The 20,268-nt window shown below is 39.2% G+C and overlaps 1 protein-coding gene across 1 annotated transcript; it reads right to left on the bottom strand.

Moving 5' to 3' along the window:
- Positions 1 to 527: 527 nt before the first annotated feature.
- LOC124260793 (deleted in malignant brain tumors 1 protein-like) lies at positions 528 to 19,301 on the bottom strand. The gene is made up of 10 exons (XM_046695110.1): positions 19,186 to 19,301; positions 18,902 to 19,049; positions 6,857 to 7,032; positions 4,860 to 4,998; positions 3,662 to 3,828; positions 2,894 to 3,044; positions 2,534 to 2,691; positions 2,292 to 2,439; positions 1,445 to 1,614; positions 528 to 799 (listed from the first exon to the last, which is right to left on the bottom strand). The coding sequence occupies exons 1-10, from the start codon at positions 19,238 to 19,240 to the stop codon at positions 528 to 530; spliced, it is 1,584 nt and encodes a 527-aa protein (XP_046551066.1). The 5' UTR covers positions 19,241 to 19,301.
- Between the last annotated feature and the right edge of the window lie 967 nt (positions 19,302 to 20,268).

Raw genomic sequence — 20,268 nt, 5'->3', positions numbered from 1 at the left:
TACTGAGACATTGTAGATTATTGATGCAGCAATATCGTATCAAACACTGTACTTTTCAGAAAGTTTTGTAATATGATTGAATCGATTTACCACGCATTACCATATGACCTTATTTTGACATGAAACAATCACGTTCTTTGATTGTTTACTCTGTTTCCAAACCAATTCCATGAGTCCCATAGATGTGCATTTGCAACTGCTTTAGTGCTTTTTTTTTAACTGTTTGTAACTAAACATAGCATAAAACACAGATCTAAGTTTACAAAAGTAAATATAGTATAATGCAGCACATGGCGTTTCATGATTGTACTGTAGAGGTGACCTATATTGTTATTGGTTTTCATCCTAAGTGAAGTACATAAGCTGTTCAAAGCAGATTTAAACCAAACATATTCATACCTGAAAGCATGCCTTTGGCATAACTTCTATTACTTGTGTAGAAACAGGCTTTTTGTCTCCTTCCCAATAGGTTTATACATTCTTACCCTATTTTTATTCCTTTCTATTCCTCATTCTACAATATGACTTTAATGACTTCGTGTCGTTGGACACTTACACCACACGTTGAATCGGGTGGAGGCCCTCGCATTCCCTACATTGCATGTTAGATTGCCCGAGTCAGACTTTAATATCATCGTTCTACTGAATGTTTGTCCACTGTCGGAACGCCCACTGTGTGTCCACCTGAACGATGTGACGGGAGAGTTGGAGTAATCGACCACACACTTGACACTGAGAGGTTGACCAAGAAGGACGTTGAGGACACTACCTGGTGGCTCCAGGTGGATACTCACAGTATCTGAAAGAAGTGGCATAGTGAAAGAAAAATAAAATAGTTGTAATTACGTCTTAAAACTGAAACTCAAATACAGACTCTACATACATTTGTTACATTTAGCTGAAGGGAAGGACTTTCAATATGTACCCCACCCAACGATTAATATCTCAAGTCCACCTCCACGACATAATACCAAAGATCACTACTTTGTCAACTTAACTCAAGGATGAAATCTGCAAAACTTCACTAACGTGCTTAAATAACCAATTTGCCATGTCATCAGAGCTTAAAAGAGCCAAACAAACCTCCAGAAGATATCAGTCTGCATCACTAATGCCCTGAAACCACATTGATAAAATACACAACGCTTATTCGTAAGAGGCGACTAACAACATCGGGTGGTCAGACTCGCTGACTTGGTTGACACATATCATCGGTCCCAATTACGTAGATAGATGCTCATGCTCTTGATCACTGGAGTGTCTGGTCCAGATACGATTTACAGGCCGCCGCCATATAGCTGGAATATTGCCGAGTGTGGCGTAAAGAAAACTCATTCACTCACTCACTCACTCACTCACAAATCGCTTATGTGTCGAACCAATCCCCATACTATACCCACCCATTCAACTAATGTGTAAAACATCACAATTGAGTGAAACAAACCTCCACCACATATCACACCAACATCACTACTGTGGGAACATCTTGGTGCTGTTCCCCAACCAGAGTGGGAACACTCGTCTAGGGAGGTCTCTGTCCCCAGACAATTGACATTGCTCAGCCAGATAAGTCCTTCACCTTGACCATAAGACGTTGTCACAGAGGCTGTTGTCCTAGACACGGGAAACCGTAAGGACACATGTTTAGCTGTTAGTTCATTAGTTGTTCTATATGTTTACAGGTTGTTTTAGATGAATTAAGTACTTGCCATTGTTTGTGGTAGAACAGGATGCACCAACCTTTTTGGGAACACCCGGTATGATATATTATGCGTTATGATTACTGATATGTTTTGTAGCTTTTTTATTGAAGTGTATTTCTTTGTGATGAAAAGAATACAATCTGCAAGTTTGGATACAGACATACAATAACATTTGGTTGGAACTGAGTTGGCACATGTCATTTTCAGCCTTTTGTGATTGGCTATCTAATAAGCTTGTTGGATGTTGTTTTAGAATATTTAAAACCCCTGAGTAATGGTTGGGAAACATGCAATGGAGGTTCCCGTGAATGATATTTCCACCTTGTGCAGCATGGCCTCCACCATGTCACTTGTGCAGTAGAATGACACGACCATCAACATTAATGACATATTATTTCCAGTAGAAGAAACTCAACAACGTAGATACGCATCTTTTTATGGACCTATAATATAGCCACGTCGCAGTGTAGATCTTTATACCCTTTCAAGGAAGACATGTGTTTAACCTTTCTTACTTTGAGGGTCAGTCAGAGTCATGATACGTGTCTTGGTCTCAAGAAATGTTTAGTGGTGAGAAGATGCACTTACCAGGGAAGATTTGCCATTTTGCATACAACTTGTGCCTCCTGTGAGGAAAACGACGACCCTCTACAGACTGTTCCCCACACATTGTTGTGTAGAACTTCTACCCGTCCCCGTCCAGAAGTTGTCGAATTTAGGCGTATTTGAAGATGAGCTGGAACAAACAATATGAGGGGCGTTACATACATTCACAAAATTCTCATGCTATTTCACCGTCTTTACCAGTTTTGACAAACAGTTTAACTTACCAGACGGACACTGTACTCTGATTACCATCCATGCTGTACCAGTATTCCAAGGGTAGTGCAGACATTCATTCAAGGTGAGTTCAGTGCCAACACACTGGACTTTATCGAAGAGTGTTTCATTGCCGAGATTGAAAGTCAAGCTGGCGAGGGCTGCATCGCTAAATATCAAGAGTGAACCAAAAAACATATGTAAGGATCATTTACAAATTGGTCAAATGTGTGTCAAATCTGTATATTTGGTTATTTTAACATACTTCATTTTCTTAAGATAAAGTATAACATAAGATGTGTAGATTGACTTTTCTGACAAGAAGAAACATACAGCAATTCTTGGTTACAATTCAGTCTTATTTGTCTCACGTGTTGTATCCCAACATTCTGCAAGCAACCGTTGCCTCTTCAACTCCGAACCCAGTGGAATGAACTCTTCCCCATCGTCCACCATAGTACAGCTCCAGAACTCCTTCTCCTTGCGTGTTGGCGTTGGAGGAAAGTCTTGCTGCTGCAATCTCTGATGAAGACATCACGATGACATTATTGGAAGATGTGTGTATATCACCTGTTAGTGTGACTCTAAAACCTGCATACATGTCTATTGGTAACATAAGGATTCGTTCATAAGTACATGCAAGTACATTCTCATTATTTTGAAGCATCGTACAAGGGACTCTGTTTTCAGCTGAGATTTTGTTATAATCAAAGAAATATATTTCCACCATTGTGTAAACATCCCTGTTCACAGAAATTGGTATTTTGAAGTGGGCAAACAGAAATTCGATATTAAACGTTGGTATGTTACTACTGTCCACTTACTCTTGTCCTGAAGTTCACGAAGCAGTATGGCCATCCAGTGGACCTTACAAAAAGTAGATTTACTATATGCTGAATTTCGCTGTGAACACAAAGGCTGATCTGGAATAAGAGCGACAAAACATGTCCATAGTTGTAAGAAATCTTCACCAAAACCTTAGTCCATTGTACGATTCCTACCAAATCGTTACCATGTTTTTCACCAATACTTAACATACCAGGTGATGACAGCAGGCGAATATGGTAAGCATGTCATGTGTTACATATATTACCTGCCACAACTTTCATAAGTGTCACGATCAATGATACAATCCATACCTTCAGGAAACGAAGAACACTCAACACCAACAGCTTCTGAGCCGCTACAGTCATCTGTGCCCCATGGCCTGTGCTTGCAGTCCTTTAGATCTGTGTTCTGCAGCGTGCACTGGACGTCATCTAGCCACATTTTAGTGGAATTGCTTTCATCTATTACCCTTCCTCTTCTGAAAAAATAGGGAATAAAATACTTTTGCAAACCTGAAACATTTAATCTTTGTTATATATTGTAATGTAGGTAAGTTGTGTTAACAGTTGCTTTGGTGATCAATTCAGTCATGTTTAGGGGAAGCCTGAAGCAAAGCAGAACCCAGAGAAGCCTGTAAGGGGATTGGTTAACATCTATTTTACCCTCTCATCCTACCGGGTACTCGCAGGCAACACATGTTTCAGTTTCAGTCAACCACTTAGTGACTTCGCCAACTTGTGACATGCAACCACGTTTCATTATACAACATGACTCAAAGTTGTTCTATTATCATCTTAATGCATAGCCCATTTCTGGTGTCCCCCGCCATGATATTGCCAAAAAGCGGCGTAAAACGATACTTACTCACTCACTTAATACATAGAGTGCACTAGTGTTTAATTGTAATTACTGACTATCCACGTAATCTTATTCGATTCAACATATGGTATTCCAATTCTGCACAGCATATCTTTCCCGGATAGAAATAATGATTTTTTCTAAGTTGATATGACAAGGTTATATTATCTTTGTGTTTTACAAATTAAGAACATTATGAACCATTCAGGCCGGTAAAGCTAATCATCAACACAGGGCCCTTGAGTCCTCTACACGCAGCCCAGACAGCGAATGGGACTTGTCCCATGAAACGCTGCCTAGTCGAACCAACCAAAACGTTCCGGAGAATATGAAGGCTCCTCAACACTTCAGCCTCCTGCAGGGCTGTAGAAGGGCTGTGCTCCCAGTGGAGAACCCGAGCAGACGCTCGATATGCGCCAAGAGATCAGGAGGTACCAATCCAAGGGCAGCGAGAACAATTGGGAGCCTGACGACAGTGTATTCGGGATGCAAGCGAGACATTTCAAAGGCGAGGTCCGCACATTTGCCATGTTTCTCTGAATCGTGTCAATCCCATTGCTGTCAAAAGGGACAGAAAATTCAATGATATCAATAACTGGTATAAATATTTTGTTTTGGATTTGTTAAACGAGGCATTGAATTATTACTTACTGGTACCCCAGAGCCCTGCACACAACTGAAGCTTCTACTTCGCCGAAAAGGTCATCACACACTGTTCCCCAGACACCGGAGTGGGATACCTGGAGGAGTCCCTTTTTGTAGCTTGGTGTCAGCTTCATCGTTATGTCACCTAGAGAAGCAGTACGACGAAAAACGTGTAATTTTCTTTTCCCACTCTTCTAAAAAGAAACCACATAGACTCACCTTGGAACATGTTACTGTGTCAAATTACATGGGCATAGTTCACAATGAATGTCATCGAAACGTAGTATGATGACAAGCATGTACACATGCTGGCAGTGAGAATTGTTCTGTTAGAAGAAATGTACGTCTATGATCAGGTTGGGGTTGGGGGTTGTAGTGTGCCCTCTGATCTGTACATGACAGTGACGCCAGGATTATGCTGGCAGTCAAGAGAGATCTCCGGCTTTAGGATATTGCGTTGCTCTTATGGACACTGTCTTCCTTCTCGGCGTTGGATAAGAAATTAGGATTCGTCTCTGACAGAGTGTGGGATCATTCCAAAGTCGACGTTCCGTTTCATGGTCTTGATGCATTTGGTTTATGTTTGGTAAAATTCTGTGAAATGTTCAAATTGCTAAAAAAATACATTTTTTACAGGAGGTTGATAACATTTGGTATCCAGTTCGCCATGTACAAAGTAACACAAATTCCTTGTTGGTGACGGTAAAGATCAAATACAATTTACGTTATTGTCTCGTGGCCAAAGCTGTAAGGCCAAGTGGAAACTGATCGTTATCAGGACGAATCCACACACGATCTACACTCTTCCAAAAAAAAAGCATAAACCAAAATTCCCACCTCTCTAGACAATGAGTTCGTCAAATACAACAGTCTTATTGTTGTGTTTCTGTTTACTTGAGTCCACAAGATAGCGTCAAAGTCAGTACTTTGTATGGCCACCATTGGCAGCAATTGCTGCTTGGCACCGTCTCGGCACATACTGTTGACTAAGTTGTTTTTGCGGAATTCGACCCCTCTCTTCCTGCAATGCGAGTTCATCCCATAGGTGTTCTATCGGGCTTAGATCTGGTGATCGGGAAGGCCATGGCAAGACATTGACGTTAGAATTGGCAAGGCAGCGGACCGTGACGCGTGCCGTATGTGTAGTAGCCTTATCATACTGAAACAACTCTCTCTGTGGGTCCATAATCGGAATCACGTGACGTGCAAAGACTCTGTTGATATACTGATTTGCTGTCAAATTCCCCTGAACCAAACCCTTAATCAGATCTATAGTGCTGGATATCTCATGATCACCTCACCCCATGACACTGTCCCCACCGAATCTGTGGACTTGTCGAATGCAATTAAGAGCAAATCGTTCATTTCTCCGATGGTAAACACACTGTCTTCCATCTCGCCGGTGAAGAATAAAAATCGTGATTTATCACTGAACCAGACTCGCCTCCGGTTTCTAATGTTCCAGTTCCGGACTCTACAACATCACCGCAAGCGATTGCACCGATGGAAAAACGAATGACACAATTAAACGTTTGCCTTTTCATAGTAATCGAAACCGCATGATTTTCCGCTTACTTGCACGTGCAATTTGGTTTCCATGTTTTCTTATTGACGACTTTGCGATATTTCTTCAAACGCTTCTAAAACAAGGTGAAAAGTAAAAATTGCCGCGTTGTGGTATTGAAGCTGTTTACAATCACGCGACGATGAGGTTTCGAGACGAACAGTATTGGTTTAGCCGCGCCTGAGTCCAATATTCTCAAAATCACTCATGCGCTTCTTGTTTTGAAGAGCATGAAAGTATCCTCGACCATGAAAGTGTATAAACAGTGACGATAGAAGAGTTTCACTATAATGACTCTGATATTCACGCAAACACTCGTCTAGACTGGTCATGACCATGTATAAACAGTGACCGTGCCACAAGAACAATAGCTATAGCTAAATGATAAGAATTGCTGCTGATATTCAAGTAAATACTTGTCAAGATAATAACAACTCACTTGGGTCACATATGATGCCAACATCTTCACTGTGGCCACAATTGTTGACGCCCCATGAATTGTGTGAACAGCTGGCCAAAGATGATTCGGAACCAGAGCAACTCACGTCATCCAACCAAATCTGCCCTCCTCCAAAACCGAAAGTTTGAATCGCCCTTGGTGTAACTCCGCTTTCACTAAAGGTACAAATCAATTGTTAAATTCACGAAAACGTCGTAATTGTCCAAAATTATGGGTCAACCATTAATATCAGTATTAAAATAGTAAAAAAACACGATTGTAATAAACAGCTTATGTACCTACCTCAGTATGTTATTTAAGAACTGAAATAAAACAATGTCCTGATATTTCCATACATACTACGTCCGGGGGCGCGGTGGACGAGCTGTGTAAGGCGCCAGGCTAGTGATCTAGCGAGCTTTAAAAGGTGCCGGGATCGAGTCAAAGGGTGTATACACGTGAATACGTTTCACGGGCAACGTGCAGTAAACTTGGACAAAGTACAGTCACTTTGTGCCCCAGTCCATCCAGCTGTGAATTGGTACCTAAAGCCTCATTAACTTGAGATTGAGGAATTGAGATTGAACATATAACTATCTGTCATCATAGTAACTTACTGTCGTCATAAATACTTCACCCATCTCATTACGTCACACAAGCCCCATTTATTTCATAGTAACTTACCGTTGTCATACATACGTCACCTATGTCATTACTTCATACAATGACCATTATGTCATAGTAACTTACTCTTGTCATATATACGTCACCCATCTCATTACCTCATACAAGGACCATTATGTCATAGTAACTTACTGTCATCGTACACACGTCACCCATCTCATACTTCATACAGGGACCATTATGTCATAGTAACTTACTCACCACACAAAATGACTGTATTAGCCAAATTTACTAACGTCAGGAAATACTCGTTTCATCCGGCGGCCATATGAACAACGTTTGAAATCTACGTATCATCTGGCCGTCAGATTTACACACGTTTAAAGGGGTGTTAAAATAAACGAACATTCAACTCTGCATTTACATGTATTTCACAGGTGTGTAAATCTGGCCATTGTTTCCATGTGTTTCCTAACATGTGTAACATATGTAAATGCTGTGATTGTAGGACATGCATTTCAATACCCTTGAAATCTCGTATGACCAGGATTAGGTTTGTCATATATTTAGTACATGCGTAAATGGTTGGAAATGGGTAAATATAGTGTTACAAGATTAGCACTACTTTAACATGTATTTCAATGGTTCTGTAATGTAACTGTCACATAGGGTTCGTTAGCGCGTCCGACCGCGCCATAAGGTACCGAGATAATTAGAAACACATGGTGAAGTGATACCCATGACTGAGCACCACCAATAACGTGCGTGTCTTTCTCGACATACACATGGTGTCTGTTTAAAAGGTTCAAATATCGGGTCTATGGGCCAGAGCGATATGTATGTTAGGGAGTGTGTGTGTGTGCGAGGGAGAGGGTGTGGCATGGGGTAGGCCTAGGGTGGGGTGGTGGCGGTGTTGGGGTACTGATAAGTCTTTCTGACCAGTAGGTAATATCGTTTATACTTTTTGTAAAGGAAATTACATAACAGTTTAAATAACTGACCTTAGGTACACTTCTTATATATGCTATACAAGGAGACACTGCTAATTACAATAAAACACAGACAGATGTGTTCACACAGACATGAACCGGTAGGTCCCTAATTTTAGTGCTCACTTGTATGAGTTATCCGACTGATCATAACTGAACAAATTTCATTATCTATACTTTCATAAAAGATGATAACAATGTATTAATGATTCCCGGTGTAAATTACTGTTGTAAATGTGTGGACATGCACATACTTGGTATGACCTCTTTTTGATTCGGAATACAGGTATTATTCCATACGGACGTTTTCTCAAATTTCAGTTACCCGACGGAATATACTGTAGACATATTTTGTTTCCACCTCTTGGGTAGACTAAAGAACATTGTAGTGATTGCAATTAGCTCATAATTTTCATAATAGACCTATTTTGTTTCAATCTCTTCGGTAGACTATAAAAAATTGTAGTAATTGCAATTAGCTCATAACTAAGCAGTTTCGATAATTATTGAAAGCTTACTACCTGACAGCATTATGTTGCTCATGCGTTTTCTTTCTTGCTTTTGCTTATTGCTGTCTAATTTGTTATACATTATATAATTATGTTAATCATTTGGTATCTCAATATCATGGAATATAATGTGTACTGATTAATCTATCAAAGTACCGAAACGTATTATCTGTATGCTTTACTGTTATTGGGTGAAACTGTTAAAAGTACCTTCGTACAGAATTTCGAGGAAATAGAAACTGAAAATTACTAGATCAATGGAAAACTAAATTGGATAAAGATCGCAAACAATCATTATTTATATTCCAATTTTTAAATTATCAGTTTGCAGATAATGTCACTAACATAAAAAGTGAAGGATATATAGTGACAAAACTAGGTTCAATCTTGGATGTATAATAAATGTACCAATGTATATTCTTTAACAGTATCAAGGAATGATGGGGTACGCTCGTGGTTAAAACGTTTGCCTGTCAGGTCAAAAACCGGTGGTTGATTTCCGACATAGGCGCATTAAGACTGAAAATATATTTATTTTGATAAAAGGCAAAGATCTTAATTTCAATTGCAAAAATGAGACGAAGTAATTTGGAAGATTCACAGACTAACAACGTCTATATCGGGGCTACAGGTGCCGGAAGCATCTTCAATTATAAAATCACATTCCACAAACATCAGATAAAGGTTTCAATGACAAGCATATTTATTGGTATCTTGTCAAGCTCTGTCCTCTCTCAATGCAGTATAACCAGAGTGCTGTGGTCACTACCTCGGGTGGCCAAATTCAGCCATCCCATTACTTTACAGTATTTTCTTACAGACATATATATGGAAAATTAACTTTTACGGGTATGGAAAGAGTGGGGGGAAACAGGTGCAAAGTATTAGTCAGCTGAGATTATCCTTCAAAAAGATCATATGTACAACAATCAATTATCATTATGTGCAACCAAAGTATTACAAAAAGGCCATATTTCCAGACAGCATAACATCACCTTGGGCTGGAGTTCCAAATAATTTGACACCGAAAGCCTGTCAGTTAACGCAAAGGAAATAACCCTTGTGTTTTGAAATGATGCCTTAATCATAGTCACCATAAAGTGTAGGTTGCCATCCATTTTCTAGTCTGTCTCACAGTCCTTGAACCACATTATTTTCCTTACTGCTTAGTCTGTCTCACAGTCCCTGAACCACATTATTTTCCTTACTGCTTAGTCTGTCTCACAGTCACTGAACCACATTATTTCACCTACTGCCAAGCCCTCTCTGCAATGTTAAAGCCTTAAATGAAGCAAGTCTAGATCTCCTCAGGTCCAGGGTCTGTTAACATCTGCAGGAAACCTAACTCACTTTGGGTCGGGGTACAAAGTAAACATATCTATAGCTAACTGTCATGGCTAGCCGGACTGAATCTCGTGTCTGCCTTGGGCTCCTTTTCAATTTAAATGGGTTTGTTTGTTACTATCAAAATTATATATATTCAGACACAGAGCGTTAGTCTATGTATTTTCCAGTATGATGAAAATACTAATACAGGTATTTACCAAATAAAATTCTAAAGGAGCCTTTCTTCAAGCAGTGACTTAACGCCATACATAGCTAGACTTGCTTAGATGATAGACTTCATATAAGGCATCATAGATATTTCACAAACATGGTACAGGACCCTTAGCCTCATTAGCTTATTGCCTCACCACTTGCGAATTAAGCGTTGGCAGATGTAAATGTTACTGGAGATGTTGGTCCCGCCAGCTGTGGGTGTTTGGTATGGCACTCCATAACCCAACCCTGCAGTGAGTTTTTCTAGAGACGGAAGGAGAAAAACTATCGTTCTTTGACTTTGGAAAACCAAACAATTGGACAACAAACCATTGTTTGGGTCTTTAAACTGTAAATATGATTCAAATAGCTTAACCTAGATTTCGATATCCTCCGATAGGGACATTTGGTGGAAAATATACATTTATACCGAGACAAGGACGAATGTATATGTATAATAAAATGTAGCAGCACTAGTATTCATTTTGTCGTGTGTCTTCTACCCGTCAGAACTAGATTAACAACTAGTCCTTGCTATGAACATATTTTACTGAAAAAAAGTTCTTAGTAAAAAAAAATATAATATAATGAAAAGGAGCCCCGAGACTTTCTCCTGAAGCTGTGGAAATCTAGACTTGCCACATTTTGTAGACTTACGTGGGCTTGGATATATTTGATTCAGGGTCTGTATGACAGACGACGTCCCAACATACGCTCAGTCACATGTGTCTCCAGGTCACGGAGAATCAGTGGTTAGAGGCCAGTATTGCAATTCTAGTGCGTTTGCCAGGCGCGTAGCAAGCCATTTTTTTCGTGTAAGCCCTATGGGCTGCAAAGCGTTATATTTAGGTGGTATTGAGGGCTTGCCCAACTTTCATTTTTTATGAGACCTGAAGAGTTATCGTTTGACGTTTGATGATTTCAATAGCTTCAAAATATTGTGGAAAGACTTCCGCCTCAGTCCCCCCTTAAATTTCATTCTAGTCAAATCATATCACCTGAATATAGATTGTATATATTCCTCATCTGATAAGGATGAATTTTAACGTGATTTGTTTATTGTATCTGAACATACTGAAAGACATATTCTACTTCCAAAAAATGCCACTCAAAGAAAGTTTCCTCATCGTTAAAATTAAGAGGGGGTTGTTACGGACGGAAGTCTTTCCACCATGGAAATTGAAATGTGATTGATACAATACCATACATCGAGTATTTGGTGTTTTTTTCTAAAATAATTGATAAACAAATGAAAAATAGTCAACTGCATTTCAGTGATGATTCACATATAATCATAACTGTAACAAAACATCCTCATACATGTCGATGGAAAAACAATCATCACTGAAAGTTATGATATGAAGAATAACCTGTTTACTGTACATGGTAATGCTTTAATCAAAGATATTGTATTCAGTATGATTCATAGAGGAATTACCTTTTTTTAAATGGAACGTGTTTGTAGGTATTTCTGGCAAGAATTAGAAGAAAAATATTTTTTTAGCAAAGATCATGTGTAAGCTCGAGCTGTTTTTTTTATAATGGTAGCTACGCCCCTGTTTGCATGTGTTGTTGACGCGGCATGGACGCCTTGTAACATCACTATTTGTTTATGATTCACAAACACATGCCCATGATATGGTCGGAATCCGGCCAAGGATTAGCAGATATTTATCACGAAAACAGTTTTTTATGTAGGTAGCTTGATCCTCGCTTTTACAAAGGCCTATAGGTTCGATCACAATACATTTCGTTTTACAGCTTCTCTTTTCTTAACATGCTCACGTCAAAACTTATTTAAACTCTAATCGCAGATTAAAGAATAACACAATAAATAGTATACCAAATTATTGTTACCATAACAACCCTGTGATATTTCACCTTATGTAAGAGAGTAATGCAGATGATACTGTCGGCCGTAAAATTTGATAAGTTGCTTCATCGCTATCAATAAACACTGGGTATCTATATAGGGAATACTACACTCGGTCTCATTACATACGAATTATCCGAAACGGGTGTCCTTTCTATGGTATCTGACCGAGCGAAAGCGAGGTCAGATAACATAGGAAGGTCACGAGTTTCGTATAATTCGTATGTAATGAGAATGAGTGTGGTATTTTATTTATTACCCACATCTTACATGCATTAAATTGACAAAATAGTGTATTTTTGTTAATATTTTGGTTTCAAACCGAAACCAGTTTCATAAAGAGGTTGCACTGTAACGAGTTTTGTACTGTAGTACAATATTTGCATGACGTCACACTGTAATGACGTCACTGCCTCGTAACCGACGTCACGATTCATGTCAGTTGTCATCGCCTCGTACAGCCTCCTACAGTAAACTACTCCGTAGCACCCCGTTTCTTGGTTTGCAGTTGCTACATTCGGCTAACATCACTGGTGGAAACATTGCGTTTACGTTTTTCGACGGATATAATGTCTCAGTTCGACTCACAATTAAACAGCGACACGGCAACGTTCGCGATGTTTACATTCCCACAATGCATTTAAGTTGTAGAATGAATGAATTCACGTGTTTGTTATGAATGAAAAAATAGTTACTTCAGAATGTGACCTAATTGAGAGGTCATCGGTTATCCAATCAAATCGTTAGAATCTGAGGTCAAGTCGTTACGACACAGGTCAACGCGATACGACACTCGTGTCACGTACGAGATTAGTATGCAACTACCCATACGTTGACCACGTGGGTAATAAACAATTATATGTGTGATCAAAGGCCATATGCTAGATTATGTGGTCTCTGGTGTGATGGAGGAGAACTTGCGTCGCTAGTTTTCTCGATAATCAGAACACATGTATGTAGCGTGAAACCGGCAGACACTTTAGAAGAAAGTGTTTGGCCTACCTGTAACAACGATGTCCCGTGTCTATAAAAGGAATATAATGTGGGGATGAATGACATGTACTTTTATCTTGGCCCGTTTATGATGATACATACTGTGATCTTTCACAATAATCCCTCTGGCTATCAGATTGAGGGTACGTTTTAAACATAGCCGGTATTTCTATCATTGTATTTATAAAGTTCTTCGAACGTTCTCCAAATACGTCCGTCAGATACATTGTGCACTACCCTTTTCTCTTTTTATCTTCTCAAACGACTGTTACAAGTTCGAAGAATCCTGTTCAAAGTCTTAAGACTATTCCCTACAATTCCGTAACTTACACATTGCACCCTAGGCAGAGCTTTCGTTCGGGGGAATATCAGAAGGACAACGATACAGTTATTTCCAATGTTGTAGAAAGCTCTCAACTTACTTAGGAAAACACTGAGATATTGTATTCATGTCGGAATGATATTTATGTCATAGTAACTTACTCTTGTCATACATACGTCTTCCATCTCATTACTTCACACAAGGACCATTATGTCATAGTAACTTACTGTTGTCATACATACATCATCCATCTCATTACTTCACACAAGGACCATTATGTCATACTTACTTACACTTGTCATACATACGTCATCCATCTCATTTCTTCACACAAGAACCATTATATCATATTAACTTACTGTCATCGTACATACGTCATCCATCTCATTACTTCACACAAGGACCATTATGTCATAGTAACTTACTGTCGTCATACATACGTCATCCATCTCATTACTTCACACAAGGACCATTATGTCATACTTACTTACACTTGTCATACATGCGTCACCCATCTCATTACTTCACACAAGGACCATTATGTCATAGTAACTTACTGTCGTCATTCATGTCGGAATGATATGTTCAGCCCCTGTCAGATCTGAACTTGAACATACGAGGTCTGCGTCTGTGTCAGACTAAAGGCCTTTAAGATGTTTAGCAACACTGAGGCGTAATAGCCATAGATCTTCTCCAAACAAGGGAATATATATCTTGTGAGAATGACTTCTCCGACAGGGAAATTTACAGGAATGCGACATCACAATTACTTACGTGATATTTACTCGCAATCTGAGTTATGGATCGTCAATTTAAACAGGACATTATAGACGAATTTCACGAAAGGCATAGAGATCCAACATGCCTATGATATACTCAGAGAACGCACCTGCCTGTGCTATCCGGTCATAATCGCTACACAATAAAAACAATTTTTCATTTCATGTCTCACAGAATATATAATTTGATATGGCATTGTTTGTTATCGTATACTTTTGCGTTAGTGAAACAAATGTGGACAACTTTAAAGTTTATGTATGGCGTTATTACAGCAAAGGCTGAGCGAATGGAGAAATAACATTGTTCAGGCACTGTGAGACTATTAAGGAAGGTCTCATGCAGTGCAATAATATTCCAATTATGTACTGCCACAAAATATTTTACAGTAGTGATGCGCGAGCTGAACAGACTTAAGAAATTACGAGTTGATTCGTGTAGCATATTTGGCTGTGCTCCAAGCGAGACAAAGTGCTATTCTATTGGGACAGCTAGGGACACTTGTAAGGACAAAGGGGGAACGCATCGCCCTTTGTTCACCACTGAACCTTTTAATCCCTCGAATCATGCACCTTACAAGATTTGCCAACACCACAAACAAGGCGTAACTGATACTGGTAGCAAGAGCGAGTGCAGCTTGATAAGGCGTGTTAGCTTGCGTAATACTGCTTTCTTTGTCAGGCTCTTTTGGTGATAAGAATATTGAGGTCACGTGAACGTTGATTTCAAACGTATTAAAACGTGTGAAAATGAAATTACATGAACCAAATAATTCACATGATGGATATATATGATCATATTGCTTGAGTACAGGTAACATGAAGGTGTATGAACGTTAATATACATACCCCTGAAATCCGGTATGATACATAAATATCTAAGGGGTGGGTAAATATTTGTAAATCTGCAAATTTACATGTGTTTCCCCACCTAAGTAAATTCACATGTTTCCAACCCGAGTAAACTTAGAACGAAATCGGAAATTTCAGCACCCATTGAAATTCAAAGGAATGCATTGGAAATACTGTATGATCATGTATTTACCGGGATATCTGTTTTGCAATACATGTTTGGAAATTCCTGACAATCCGGTCATGGCATACATGAACGAGGTGCTTGTGCATACGAAAATGTACGATGAGCATATGTTTCAAAGGTATAGATTCATATGAAATATATGCCCGAAGTTAGGAAATATCTGAAAACATACGTAAATCCGGTCATGGCATGTATTTCCTACTGTATTTGCGATTATTTCAATCGTTTGCTATCCGGCTTTGGTCCTGTGACTGTTGTCATACATACGTCGCCCATCTCATTATTCCTCACAAGGACCATTATCTCATAGTAACCGACTGTTGTCATACATACGTCATCCACCTCATTACTTCACACAAGGACCATTATGTCATAGTAACTTACTGTCGTCATACATACGTCATCACCCTCATTACTTCACACAAGGACCATTATGTCATAGTAACTTACTGTCGTCATACATACTTCACCCATCTCATTACTGCATACAAGGACCATTATGTCATAGCAACTTCCTGTCATCATACATACGTCACCCATCTCATTACTTCACACAAGGACCATTATAACACAGTAACTTACTGTTGTCATATATACGTCACCCACCTCATTACTTCACACAAGGACTACAGTAACTTACTGTTGTCATAGTAACGTACTGTTGTCATATATACGTCACCCATCTCATTACTTCACACATGGACCATTATGACACAGTCACTTACTGTTGTCATATATACGTCACCCATCTCATTACTTCACTCAAGGACCATTATGTCATAGTAACTTACTGTCGTCATAAATACGTCATCCATATCATTACTTCACACAAGGACCATTATGCCATAGTAACTTACTCTTGTCATACATACGTCATCCACCTCATTACTTCACACAAGGACTATTATGTCTTAGTAATTTACTCTTGTCATACATACGTCATCCACCTCATTACTTAAAACAAGGACCATTATGTCATAGTAACTTACTCTTGTCAAACATACGTATTCCATCTCATTACTTCACACAAGGACCACTATGTCATAGTAACTTACTCTTGTCGTACAAACGTCATCCATCTCATTACTTCACACAAGGACCATTATGTCATAGTAACTTACTGTTGTCATACATACGTTATCCATCTCATTACTTCACACAAGGACCATTATGTCATACTTACTTACACTTGTCATACATACGTCACCCATCTCATTACTTAACACAAGGACCATTATGTCATAGTAACTTACTGTCGTCATACATACGTCACCCATCTCATTACTTCACACATGGACCATTATGTCATACTTACTTACACTTGTCATACATGCGTCATCCATCTCATTACTTCACACAAGAACCATTATATCATCGTAACTTACTGTCATCGTACAAACGTCACCCATCTCCTTACTTCACACAAGGACCATTATGTCATAGTAACTTACTGTCGTCATACATACGTCACCCATCTCATTACTAAATACAAGGACCATTGTGTCACAGAAACTTCCTGTCATCATACATTCGTCACCCATCTCTTTATCTCACACAAGGACCATTATGTCATAGTAACTTCCTGTCATCATACATTCGTCACCCTTCTCATTACTTCACACAAGGACCATTATGTCATAGTAACTTACTGTCGTCATGCATACGTCACCCATCTCATTACTTCATACAAGGACCATTATGTCATAGTAACTTCCTGTCATCATATATTCTTCACCCATGGGATTACTTCACACAAGGACCATTATGTCATAGTAACTTTCTGTCATCATACATACGTCACCCATCTCATTACTTCATACAAGGACCATTATGTCATAGTAACTTCCTGTCATCATATAGTCGTCACCCATCTCATTACTTCACACAAGGACCATTATGTCATAGTAACTTACTGTTGTCATACATACGTCATCCATCTCATTACTTCACAGAAGGACCATTATGTCATACTAACTTACTGTTGTCATACATACGTCATCCATCTCATTACTTTACACAAGGACCATTATGTCATACTTACTTACACTTTTCATACATGCGTCATCCATCTCATTTCTTCACACAAGAACCATTATATCAGAGTAACTTACTGTCATCGAACAAACGTCACCCATCTAATTACTTCACACTTAATCTTGTCATACATACGTCATCTATCTCATTACTTCACACAAAGACAATTATGTCATAGTAACTTACTCTTGTCATACATACGTCATCCATCTCATTACTTCACACATGGACCATTATGTCATACTTACTTACACTTGTCATACATACGTTATCAATCTCATTACTTCACACAAGAACCACTATATCATAGTAGCTTACTGTCATCGTACAAACGTCACCCATCTCATTACTTCACACAAGAACCATTATATCATAGTAACTTATTGTCATCGTATAAACGCCACCTGTCTCATTACTTCACACAAGGACTATTACGTCATAGTAACTTACTGTCATCATACATTCGTCACCCATCTCATTACTTCATACAAGGAGCATTATGTCATAGTAACTAACTGTCCTCATACATACGTCACCCATCTAATTACTTCATACAAGAACCATTATGGCATAATAACCGACTGTTGTCATACAAACGTCACCCATCTCATTACTTCACACAAGGACCATTATGACATAATAACCGACTGTTGTCATACAAACGTCACCCATCTCATTACTTCACACAAGGACCATTTTGTCATAGTAACTTCCTGTCATCATACATTCTGCACCCATCTCATTACTTCACACAAGGACCATTATGTCATTGTAACTTCCTGTCATCATACATTCGTCACCCATCTCATTACTTCACACAAGGACCATTTTGTCATAGTCACTTACTTTCGTCATACATACGTCACCCATCTCATCACTTCATACAAGGACCATTATGTCATAGTAACTTCCTTTCATCATACATTCGTCATCCATCTCATTACTTCACACAAGGACCATTATGTCATAGTAACTTATTGTCGTCATACATACGCCACCCATCTCATTACTTCATTCAAGGACCATCATGTCATTGTAACTTCCTGTCATCATACATTCGTCACCCATCTCATTACTTCACACAAGGACCATTATGTCATAGTAACTTCCTGTCATCATACATACGTCACCCATCTCATTACTTCACACAAGGACCATTATGACATAGTAACCGACTGTTGTCATACATACGTCACCAACCTCACATCGCCAAAATGTGATAATCAATATAACACGGTGACCTACTTTTGTTTGTCATGCATACCTTCAAACCTTAATACATCATGTTACTATTATCAGAACATGGGATGGTATTTTACTAATAAGATTTTAGACATTGTGTCTTACTATCGTCCTAGTTGTCTGCAGACCACTTTAGCTTCATCGGCACCAAAGCTGTCGTCACACACGGTGCCCCATATTCCGTTATAGTACACCTCAAGTCTCCCAACTCCGTTGTCCAGTGGGGACACCAGTCGGATTGTCTGGCTAAACACTGAAAATATAAAACGATTCGCCATTATGAAACAACATTGACAGAAACGCTTCTCTACATCCATAATGACAGAACAATATGTATAAATAAATTCTATCGAAGTACAAAAGATCAGAAACATTTGCCTGAAACCTACCACTGCAAGACACACTTGTAAGAAGAAGTATATAAGCTGCCGCCCACTTCGTCATGTTGAATGAAAGATGGCGTGTTTCTGGCTGCGGTCGACGGGTGAATATCCTATAGCATACACTCTGACATGAGAGATAGGCAAGCTACGTTATTATCGAGTGTTGATTTTGTGTGTGCATTTAGCCTTCCTGGTTGATAACATAACTGTGTCTGACATCAGAACAATCCAGGTGATTCTGACGTGAGAGATAGGCTAGCTACGTTATTATGTAGTGGTGTGTTTGTGTGTGCATGTAGTCCTTCCTGGTTGATAACATAACTGTGTCTAACATCAGAACAATCCATGTGATTAGGACATGCCGAGTACAGCCATGACTTGCAACTGTGTGAATTCATTGCAGTATTTACCTTGATAGAATGAGGGCAAGTGTGCATTGAGGTTGCAGCCTTTGGGTATCAATACATGGACAGGGTATATGACAAAATTCATAAAGTACGCGCGACTCAGTTGCCGAACAGCAGCACGGGAGGAAACAACAGTCTGTCAAATTTTGAACAAAACCATTGAACAATATCGTCATTAGGTGAAACGGGTTTCTTTCTTCTTGGTCACTATGACAGCGCTTCGTAATATATTTACATCCAGTGAAAGATGTCAAAATGGCCGATACGAAAACAACGGCACCGGAATTATATTGGAAGTTATTCGCGAAACTTCGTCGATAACAGCTATTTGCCATCATTGATGAATAGGCCAATCATTGAAACTTGATTAAATGACAGTCATGGATGAAGTATGTTGTATAATTAGCACTGGTATATAGTGTGCAATGAATGGCTAGTTATTAGCGTCAGTATCTATATTAGCTTAACATCAGCTATATTGACCCGTGGAGGTCCTGGTTAGAATATTGATCTTCAGTAACCCATGCTTGTCGTAAGAGGCGACTAAAGGGATCGGATGGTCAGGCTCGCTGACTTGGTTGACACATATCATCGGTTCCCATTGATGCTCATGTCGTTGATCACTGGATTGTCTGGTCCAGACTCAATTATTTACAGACCGCCTCCATATGGCTGGAATATT

This window comes from Haliotis rubra, unplaced genomic scaffold (assembly GCF_003918875.1).
Source record: "Haliotis rubra isolate DU_JTF1 unplaced genomic scaffold, ASM391887v1 Scf776, whole genome shotgun sequence".
Lineage (NCBI taxonomy): Eukaryota > Metazoa > Mollusca > Gastropoda > Lepetellida > Haliotidae > Haliotis > Haliotis rubra.
The sequence above is the reverse complement of the archived record's forward strand: the minus strand, read 5'-3'. Positions and strand labels throughout refer to the sequence as shown.

Excerpts from the sequence above, each read along its gene's own strand:
- LOC124260793 (XM_046695110.1), bottom strand. The coding sequence starts at position 19,240 with ATGACGAAGTGGGCGGCAGCTTATATACTTCTTCTTACAAGTGTGTCT. Across the intron at positions 3,829-4,859 it reads TGCAGGGCTCTGGGGTACCA|AAGAGGAAGGGTAATAGATG; the intron begins GTAAGTAATAAT and ends CTATTTTTTCAG. Across the intron at positions 1,615-2,291 it reads AAAATGGCAAATCTTCCCTG|GACAACAGCCTCTGTGACAA; the intron begins GTAAGTGCATCT and ends TCCCGTGTCTAG.